The 10989-nt window shown below is 40.4% G+C and overlaps 1 protein-coding gene across 3 annotated transcripts in view; it reads right to left on the reverse strand.

The window, feature by feature from the left end:
• Positions 1-3889: 3889 nt before the first annotated feature.
• Positions 3890-10989, reverse strand: part of SPOCK3 (SPARC/osteonectin, cwcv and kazal like domains proteoglycan 3) — a 337202-nt gene continuing 330102 nt past the window's right edge. For 2 of the 3 annotated variants that reach the window (XM_019534588.1, XM_019534589.1), the window contains 2 exons: positions 6840-6980; positions 3890-5602 (listed from right to left, as the gene is read on the reverse strand). In XM_019534588.1, the coding sequence (XP_019390133.1) occupies positions 5433-5602; positions 6840-6980 (311 nt within the window). In that variant the 3' untranslated portion in view covers positions 3890-5432. Of the gene's footprint in view, positions 5603-6839; positions 6981-7781; positions 8810-10989 lie in introns of those variants that run through there. The other variant, XM_019534590.1, reaches the window with a different exon arrangement.

Genomic DNA, 10989 nt, shown 5'->3' on the forward strand with positions numbered 1-10989 from the left:
CATTTTAAAAAGGATTTGGAGAAGTTAGAGAGGGCTCAGAGGTGGGCAAGATGATTAAGGGCTTGGAAAGAAAGTCATATGAGGAGAAGCTTCAGCTTGCAGAAAAAGCACTTAAGAGTTCATGGTAACAGTCTTCAAATACTTGAAGGGCTGCCATAAGGAAGAGGGAAAGATCATTTTCTCTCTTGCTACAGAGAGGAGACAGCTGCAAACCAATGGCTTGAAGTTGCAGCAAAATAGGTTTATCCAGAAAAACTTCTTCACTGTTAGAGTGAGACAGTGGAATAGACTGCATAGAAAATATATGGACTCTCCATCATTAGAGGTGTTCAAGAACTAGTTAGAGAGCCAGTGGTTGGGGATGATCTAGGTGTAGCTATGCCTGTGTTCTACTGTGGTGATTTCTGATGCTCCTGGACTTCTCTGCTTGTTCTCCCGCTTCCCCCTCTGCCTTTCCCCTTCTCTTCTGCAACATAACATAGGGGTTTTAAGTTTTTCTCAGAGGCACTGCGTGTTAGCTACAGTGAAGGCTGACTAAGGTGTGCCAATGCTCCTGCTGGGACCAAAGCCAGAGGTTCCTGGCCAAGGCATCTGGAGGTTCTTGGCTAGGGGGTCTTGCCCCTCTGCTCAGGGTCAGACTGACTGCCATATTTGGGGTGAGGAAAGAATTTTACCCCATGGTCAGATTGTTATGGACTGTGGGTTTTCCCCTTACTCTTTGAGGGAGGGGCGGGGGGGCATGGCCCTTTACCCTGGATCTCTTAAGCATATATTGACAATATTTCATAAAAGCAGAACATTGGCTGTTGTTGTTCCCCTGGTTTACCTGTGCAGGTTAAGGTGTTAGGTCTGTGTCGTGTCAGGGTTGATGGTAATTTTATGTTGAGTTTAGATTATGGTTTGTATAGGAAGGTTTGGATATGGATGATCCTACCTGAGGCAGGGGGTTGGACTAGGTGACCTCTGTAGGTCTCTTCCAGCCCTGTTTCTTTATGTTTTTATGATTCCTGGTGCACCTGTAATATATATTAACATGAATAAGCATTTGGGAAATATCATGTTATCAAATTGGACCTACAATATGGATTTACTAATCCTATGCACTATAGTACTTAAAGGACTAAAGAAGTCTGATTGCATCAATCAAATGTTAATATTTAAACCTTACCAGAATAACTCAAACAACTACAGAACTTTCACAATTCAAACTTTCCTGATAGCCACTTATAAGTTGCCTTTGCCAGTGGCAGGCTACAATTAATAGGAAACATTATACCAAGTTTGCAGTGTCATGCCAACAATATCAGGATATGAGGAAGACTGAAACAAGAAGGGGATGAGACATAGGTGGGAGCGGAATGCCCCAAGGGCCACAGCCATTGCCTTTTGTTGTGCTCACCACAGGAAAAGCCCCTTCATCCAGGAACCTTGCTATCTCCACAATACAAACAGTGGTATATAGGAGGGCTTCCCTGCCCTGCCTGACACAATGACCAATTTGGGTCTGGTCCAACCTGGCCCCTCCTTATCCATCATGGGAATCAGTGTTATCACTGCAATCATAGCTTCTGAGCCTGCTTCCATCCCCTCATGGATCTACATCAGACTCACTGAGGTGCTGGCCTACTGGTATTGTCCTGGCAGACTGCCTGAGGCCCTCGGGCCATATGTTGTGCATGCCTGAGACTGATTATAATTCAAATAAATGAATGTGTTCTTTACAAAAAACAAGAACTTAAAACTGGGAAAATATTCCGTGTAGCTACACTTTCCTCTCTAGGGGGTTGTATATTTATTTTATATTTCCACCCTTCCTCTACCTACCCCTTATGAAAATACAATACTGTATTTTATTTTATTTTTGTAGTTTTTCTCTAAGGAAACACTTCCAGATGACCCTGGAACTTCAGTGTTTGTACCTTTTACTGAACCTAGTTTTCTAACATGACTTCTGTGAGTCTATTCTTGCTGACAAGCTAGGACACAGAAGGACTAATTTGTGCTAATGTCATCTCATTCATTTGAATTTAATCTGGAATACCCAGGAAGGAAAGAATTCGGTACATTTTATTCTTTGCATTACCTTCAACTACAGAATAATCTTCATAATCTACTCCCATCTCTCTTTCCTTCTCTTGTATGGCATCAGATATCAACTTCCAAATCTATGAGCCACTATGTGGTATAATCACTCAGCGTGTAGATTCCATCTACCCCATCTGGGAATTTTTAAAATTGCAGCTGTTGATTAAGTGCTGTGCTGTTGGTTGGACATGGCATTCACACAGGAGCTGTCCAAGATGTTCATCTTACGAAGGGCATTTGAAACCCCTGTATCCAAATCTCAGTCTGTTCAGCTTGACCCTCACTTCTCCATCAAGGTCACACCCAATGGGGGACTCATTTGGTATCTATATTAAATGCTGTAGGAATAGTACTGACCTTTCCCAGTGGTCGGTTGTGGACTTTATGTACAAATGGTTTACAACTTTTGAGCCTCTTAAGCCTCTGTCTGTCTGGGTCTTCAGTTAACAGTTGATGCAGTGGGTGATTTTTGTCATATCTTGCCTCTATTGCCAGTAATGGTGTTAGGGTTTCTCTTCTTATATCGTTAGTCTAATGCCAGAGTACAGGGAGTACATCTGTGCATGTGAGTAGGTTGTGCACCTTGAGTCTCAGTGCACTATAAAGTGCAGTGTCAAGGGTGACAAATTCTGGATAATATGAAAGCACAATATTTTGCTGAGGCATATACCATTGCAAGTGTGGTGGTTTTGAGCATTTTAAAGTTGGTACCCCATGTCATACTGGCTAAACATCTTAAGGCAACTACCCGTGCAAAGACTTTACTGTTGACTTTTTGAATTTGATGCTTATAGGTGAGGGAATGGCTTAATTCTAGGTAGGCTTGGGGTATACTCATGAGGAAGGATATGATCACCTAGTCTGATGCATTCTGCATGTTCTTGGCTTGATCATTGTCCAGGTGGAAAACTGATGATACTGATTTAGCAATGCCTAACTTAAAGCGCCACTTGTGGAGATAGTTGGTGATGAATTCCATGTCAGTACCCAGTGTCTTTTCCAGCTCTGTCATGCCTATTGGCTACTATGGTGACACTGCCAGTGTACATGTATCACTTAGATGTTGTATGTGGGAAGCCTGAGGTATTTTGGTGCTGCTGCTGTACACTGAAAAGTACTGGTGCTACCACTGATTTTTCTAAGTTCAATGTCTCTTAAAGTTTAATGGTTAAGTACATTATGAATAAATATTCTCGAATTCTCCTAGGTTTTCAAGTAACACCATAAGCTGCATGAAATGCATCTTTAATTTGTCAGCTAATATGCATTTGTTATTAAAAAGTAGAAGAGGATTACTATATCAGCCAATGATCATAACTACTTATCTCTAGCTGTTTTATTCAAAATTATTTTATATGGAGGCTTATTCAACCTATAAGAAATTGGTCTGTGGAAAAATTCAGCCAATATAATAAACACCTTATTATACTTAATTAAGAAAATAACATGTCTCTTCACCCTTATTTTTTTTCATAATGGAAAAGAATAGTAAATCTGGTGTGCAACACATTATGATAAAATGATGACAAAATAATAACAATTCCACATTCGCAGCAAATTGAGAAGTAATTAGATACGAAGAAGAAAAACATTTCTTATGACTTTTAATTTAATCCCGAAACCCTACTGAAATGTAATGAAGCATCAGGACATGCCTTTATATAACTGCATATATACCTGAATAGTTGAATGACTGTGTAAATGTATCTGAAAAATAAAACCTTCATCTTTCTCTTTTGACAACTAAGACAAAAATTCAAAATAATTGGCTATACCATTAAAAATTACACTATGCAGCTAAAGGTTGGTTACAAGAGTCTTTATTTTGCAAACTATACATAAACAGTAAAAAAGAAAATGCATTATACTTTTTAATATTACATAAGATAAACATTAAATTTAGTATTTAATATGTAGAAATCAAATGCAAATAATAAACTGATTTTCCTTTCAATTAACTGCAGATGAAAATTAGGGAAACCAGTGATCAACTGTTGAAATTATACAACCTGCAGTATGTTACACAGGTTGTTTCAATTTTATTGTGGGTGGAAAGCCATAGGTCTGATATGCATGGAGGTGATGGAGTTCTGAAATGTCTACACGATTAATTAACATGCTAACATAAATACAGTGATTAAAGTAATTTTCTCTACAGTCAAATCTTAAATGCTACGCTCCACAATAATCATAATCTAGTCCACATGGTAATTACATAACAATAGGAAAAAAAATAAAATAACCCATTTTCTTCATTCCAGCAGCAATACCTATACTGGTATTATTTTGGTAACTGGGTGTGCTTAGCTATTGCCTAACGTCCTATATCGGTATGCATGCTAAAACCTTTCTATTTCTATTTTGCAAGGCACCTTACAATACTTTCTCTAAAGTTCTGCACTAACAACAGAAAAAGACATGAATTAAAGAAAAAGATGAAAAACTATTTCCTGAAACAGGAAAATAAAATTATAGTTAGGGGTTACTTAAATTGTCTTGAGTCAAGTGCTGTCACTCTCAAGTACAATATAATATAAATCAAGTGTATTTGAAAAGTTTTCCCATTTAAAATATTTTATGCAACTCTGGTTAAGAAAGAGACAAACAAAAGAGGGTGAAATAATGCTGCTGCTTCAGTAAACAGTAAAGTCTATATAGAGTTCGATGTCAAAATAAAAATTTAAAAAAGGACAACAAAACTTCAGACTTGCAGAATCAATTCTTGCCTGTGTTTACGGCTTTTAAAAGACATTCCTTCATAAACTTAGCCATTTCCTGATCAAAAACATAACTACAAATGCAAACAGAAAGAAGGAACTTATATTATTTTCTCTTATAGTCACATTTTCTCCACACCTTTGGTTAATTAAAGGTTGGTGAGATGCTACTTGTGCATTGAAGTTTCTACTGCAGTAAATGATTGGTCCAGGTCATGTTCAATTTGAAAGACCACACGGCCTAAGTAACTGCTAAAGTTAATGAAACTTTAACATATATTAGAGCACAAAGTCCCAAACAATGGTAAATATTCCTTATGGAAGTTTTTAAAAGTTTGGTTGTCCTTATGATGTTCTGCACGTTTATTTTCTAGTAGCACATCACAATTATTTCTTCAGTCTAGACTTCCAATGTGTTTTCTTCTGCTCAAAGGCATAAAAAACCTCAAAAGCACATAATATAATGATTCTTATTTAAACAAAGTCTATGACTCCAGCTGTAATATTTGAAATAATCATACAAAATATACATATTTTTAAATCCTTTTGATCTTGCAGAGCAAAGGAATTTTCTATGAGATGTCACCTTGTGATTTTTAGAAAGGTACAATTTGTTGACCTCTAAAATCATCAAATGTATCCATCATGATCATCATCATCCACATCATCATCCCCTTCATCCTCATCATCATCATCAATTTCATCTTCATCATTCATCACATCGTCTTCATCATCTTCATCATCTGTCCATTCATGGAAATCACCACTGGCAAAATCACCTGAGGTCTCTAAATCAATAGCTAAAAAAGTATAATAGTTACCTGATACTACAGGAACTTGGGGATCTATGGATTCATGTCAATTAATTGTTTAAAATAAACAGTTAAGTATAAGGTAAAAAATAAATGAATAAAGGCTCAATATTTTTCTGCTGTCTATAAAAGGAAATATTTTTTCCCATAACATATTTAGAGTATGGAACTTACTGCCACAGGAGGTCATTCAGGCCACAAATGTATTAATGTTAAAAAAAGGTAGGAAATGTATATAGGTATGAAGGGTATCTAGACTTTTAATCAATGATGATAAAATTTGGAAGGAGGACTAAATATAGTTTCAGGGCCTAAACAAATCTTTAGTAGAAATCAGAAAGTTTAATGTGAGAGGCAGATTATCCAATTTCTGCCTACTGCAGGGTTCTTCCACTTCACTTTGAAGTACCTGCTGTGGGCCAGTTTCAGAGAGAGGACAGTGGACAACATGGACTTGGTGTCTGAAGCAGTAGGACATGTTCTAGCTATGTTTTATTTACCTTTTCTATTAAGCTATGTATCTGTGCCAGTGTGTCTTTTTAGTTTTACGTAGCAAGAATTTCTTTTTCTATTTAATCCTCAAATAGTGCTATATTCATTTACATGATTATATGACAAGGTCCACTTAGTCGGTGCTTTGAGTGGATTTAGAGAAATCATCCGATTTGATGAAGAACCTATTTGTATCTGGAGTGGCTCCTGAGAAGCTTCTTGTAATCAATAAGTAGCAGAAAACATATCTATTGGAGCAGCACGAGACTTGTGGGAATTTCAGAGTCAGTTAGTCCCTTGTAGGGTCCCAAAATATTTTATTAAAAAACAGTGTTACTGGCACCCTTGAATTCTGGTGGCAGGTTTGGGATGCTTGGAGTAGTAAAGGTACAGGGATTAAGGGGGATTAGGAAGTGATATACAGGGAGACTTCTTTTTAAGTACTTCAGAAATTTATACCAAGTTCCTGATAACTAGGCTTTAATTAAACAGTTGTCAAATTGAGTTCAACAGAATGCTGAATATACAACCTGATTTCATCTAGATGCTAGATATAGTGCCCTGACTACTAGGATTACTGGACTAAGTGGGTGGGTCTACCACCTATTCTCTGTACAAGTGATACTTGGACATTTTCGAAGTGAATTTGGATTTGGCACTAAAAAGTAAGGTCACTGATTTTAGAGGGAATAGGAAACTTATTCTAACAAACAGGAAGAATTTTACAACTTACCACATTCAGCAGCACCAGTTGTTCTGGATCCTGTTACCTCATTACCATATCTGTCAACACACCAGCACTGCCCTGTACTTCCATGACACTGACTTGGTTTGTAGTACCCATCTTCATCACATAATGGGATGTAATAGTTATCTGTACAAGGTAAACCAATGCTCTATATTATGCTAGATGCTAAATGCAAAAACTCCCCCCTCCCTGGTTTATTTACATTCTATTATTAAGCTCAGCTATGAAGGGTCTTACATGCAAACTCTTTGTTCATACTCTAGAGATGAAGGGAAGATACCAAATATAATGAGGCTATCTTTGACTGACCCTAAGGATGACCATTCCCACTCTCTATGTTCTTTAAAGTTCCTTACTGATTGTCTGAGGGCCTTTTTTCACGTTAAGTTTAGGTGACTTCTGGAGCTCTTAACCCCTGGGCTGGCTGCACATGAACACCTTTTTCAGTAGCTTAAAGAATTGTTATTTGTCATATAGTTACACCCTTCCAGGGCAGAATTATTTCCAATCTGCCTAATTTTGTTCCTATTCTATCATTGTGTGGCCCCTTCCCATAGCTACTCCATTCAAATTGAAGTCCTCCAGTATCCTAGAATGCAGTGGCCCCTCCTGACTCAGGGTGAGCAGGCATGCCAAGGTGCAGCAGGGCCAGGCATGGCGCCTTACCCCCAGGGACGTCTGGCAGAGCAAGCACCACAGACCCCAAGTACCCAGTGGCTGCAGTGCCTCCTGCTGCTTCCTGGACCAGCTCTGCTCCCAGTGTGGATGGTGCAGGTGGTAGGCATGACCTGAGCTCCAGAGAAGAAAGGATCGGGCCCCTTGGAGCTCAGAGTGAGTGAGTGCCCTGCGTCCCTGTGGTCTCAGTGCAACTGAAATAGTGGTGGGCCTGCTCTTTGCCTGGTGGGAGCAGTGAGTTACTTCTGTTCTTAGTCCTGCCTCTGCTCACCAAGCTGCTCATGGCAAGTCACAGCTGTACAGATGAAGGACAGTCAGAACACGTTTTTTACCTTACCATGTGACTGCTCCACTAAGCCGAACAACACTAAGCTGATTAACATTTGTTCAATTTACAGAGTAAGATCGAAGAAGGCCCTGAGATCTATTCCTTCCTGTACTTTAGTTGGGAAAGAGGACTCTCTGAAGGTTGCAATTAAGTACCTGATTGCTACATCCATGATTGATGTAAAGGGGAAAGGACAGCTCAGATGCCTAAATGTGATATTCAACAAGTGAAGTGCAATAAAAGTTTAAAAATCTCCTGAATAATTAGGACCAGGTTTTGTGGAATAGCAGGTGTATCCATTCCTCTCAAATAGGAAAAGGCTCATCAGTCTTTATTTATTTATTTAGTCATTCATTTATTCATTCTGGTATTTTTCAGTTTATTCAGGGACCTATCCATTTTTTATTACCATATTTGAGAATGTGACAATAATGAAGCCCTAATGAATGGCCATTAGAGGAAAGAGCTGTTGACAGAAAGATGAAGAGGCTGGTGAGATCAAGGCATGCATCTCCATCTCATTTAGCTCCAAGTCTCACCTATACTGATGCATGAGTGCTTTTTATATTACATAGTCTAGACATCTATTTAAAACTAAAATGTATTGAAGCTAAGGTAAAAGCAAAAGTCCATATTGAATGTCAGTATTCATTTTATTAAACTCTATGATAGAGACATCTTTCAAAGTGAAGATTCATTAATGGAATTACGTTGGTTCTAAAGAAAGATTGTGGAAGGCATTTTAACATGCCAGAGGACCTGAGACTTCCAAGATTTTCTCAAAGATTTTCTTTTATTGATACAAAATATATAATTTATCATATTCTCCTGCAATTGTGTTGACTCCAAAGTGATTTGAGTAAAAGACAGGAAAAAAATATATTTGGCTTCATAAAACAAGCAAAAATACATGCATGGAAGCAGGAAAACAACCATATGTCAGGGACCATATCTGTAAAGGAAAAAGGGACACTTAGTTTTTGGAGCAGACACTCTCTTTAAAGAGTAAATGTGGAAGAAACTGTTCTCCAACAAGTGTAGCTTTTTTCTTCTTTTTTTCCTATTAATTATCTGCCTACTAAAAAGCAAGTTTCTTTTCAAGCTGTGTCTTCCTCTTGCAGTCAAACTGCGTTCTAAATAATCCTAAATAATGTCAGTCACAACTTAGATTAAATCTTGTCCACACAGAAATAATGACAGTTTGGCTTCAGGGGACCAGAATTTCACTCCCTATTTAGGCATGTGCCGGAGCATAGTGGAAGCGTGGTTAAGGCAGTTGGGTGCCCATACATGTGCTCCAAAGCATTCTAATTAGAATGTGTTGGAGTAGACTCAATTTACTGAATATTCTAATTCGAGCACTCCAGCATCATCACAGTGTCATGTCTATACGCAGTGCAGGTTTAAAAAAGGCCACTGAGGTGCTTTCAATTAAGGCTCGGTGAATGAGCTTTAGCTGAAGCAGGGGTAGGGCAACTATTTTGGCTGGAGGGCTGCTTAATGAGTTTTGGTGAGCTGTTGAGGGCCACAAGGGTAGCCCCACCCCTTGGTCACCAGAAGCCCTGGCCCTAACTTTTGACCTTTGCCACTGGAAGTCCCTTCCCTTGCCCCAGAAGTACTCCTTCAGTGCCATCTTGGAACCAGAAAAAAAAATCATACACTAAACATAAATCAAACATCTACTACTACATATTTTAATTTTATTTAAAAAAATAATGTTGCCCTGATTTATGTGTGTTTGAGTAGTGTATATAGAGGCGATTGCATAATAGCTCAAAATAAAGTCTTACTTTTGTATATTGTGTGGGAGAAGGGGAGGTGTATGTGGAGGGCTGTGAGGGTGTGTGTGTGGGGGGTACGGGTATGGTGGCAGGGTGCAGTGTGTCGTGGGTATGTGTATGGGGTGTGGCAGGGTGTGGAGGAGGCTGTTGGTAGGTATGGTGGGGTGCATGTGTGTATGTGGGGGCGTGGGAGGGTGTGAGTGTGTGTGGGGAATGTATGTAGGGGTCCTTGGAGCTGCACATGGTGGCAGCGTGTGGAGCTTGACTGGCCCAGACACATAGCACACAATTCCCAGGCTGCTGGCCAAGTCCCTCGCCCTATGTGGCAGCAGCACGCAGACCAGCCCAGCCTGGCCCCATAACGCACAACTTCCACCCAAGTCCCTGGCCCTACATGGCTGCAGTGTGTTGGATTAGCTCAGCACAGCCCCCTAGCATGCAGTTCCTCACAATGGAGAGCACTTTTACGTGTGCGCCAGGGGTGTGGGGGGGGCAGCGCTTGAATTAGACAGGTTCTGAGTGTTGCTCTAATTAAAGTGCAGCAGTGTCTTCTGTATCAGCGTCCCTGAGCTTGAACATGGTGGCAGGGACGTTCCAACTAAAACTCGTTCCCCTGTAAGATGCAGGAAAGGAGGACTAGGAAACAGTTATGGGGTCACCAGGCAAAAGCCTCTACCAGGCAGAGGCTTCTTGTCTCCCCCATTCCCTATTTCAGGTTATTAGTGTTTCAGTGAACTAGAATGCACTAATTATTTAGCTTCCAAAGTTAAGCTGCATAACACAATAATATAGTAATTAATAGAGATGCACCAATAGACGTTTTTAGGCCCAATACTGATGGCAGATTTTTAACAAGTCATATTGGCCAATACTGATCTGATTGCAAATATGCAGCCAGGCAGCTTGGAGAACAGGTCCAGCTGGTAAGTCTGTTGTGGAGGAAGGGGTGAGGAGGGAGGGAAGCGGCATTGGGGTGCAGATCGAGGCCCCAGCAGTGAAGGAGGGAGTGGGGCTGGGGCAGGGGCAGGCACTGCAGAGTTGGAGCAGGGCATGGGAAAGAGCCATGAACACCTCATCCAGGGAGTTCAGGGAGGGAGTGGCAGCTCCCACTGCTGCAGGCACCCCAGGAGGGCATGGGGATGTGTGCCCCAGATCTGCACATGGGGCGAGGGCAGGCTGCCGCTGAGGGCTGGTGGGGCACCAAGCTTTTCTTGGTGGTGGGGCTGGGTTGTGCTTGGGGTGGGCGACAGTAGCGCTGCAAGGGGAGTTATGGGGGGATGCTGCAACCACCCCAAAATTCACTGTAGCCCCCCTCCCAGTGCTGCTGCCGCCTGCCCTGAGTTCAGCCTGG

Source organism: Crocodylus porosus, unplaced genomic scaffold (assembly GCF_001723895.1).
Source record: "Crocodylus porosus isolate Cpor-Errol unplaced genomic scaffold, CroPor_comp1, whole genome shotgun sequence".
In the NCBI taxonomy this organism is placed as follows: Eukaryota; Metazoa; Chordata; order Crocodylia; family Crocodylidae; genus Crocodylus; species Crocodylus porosus.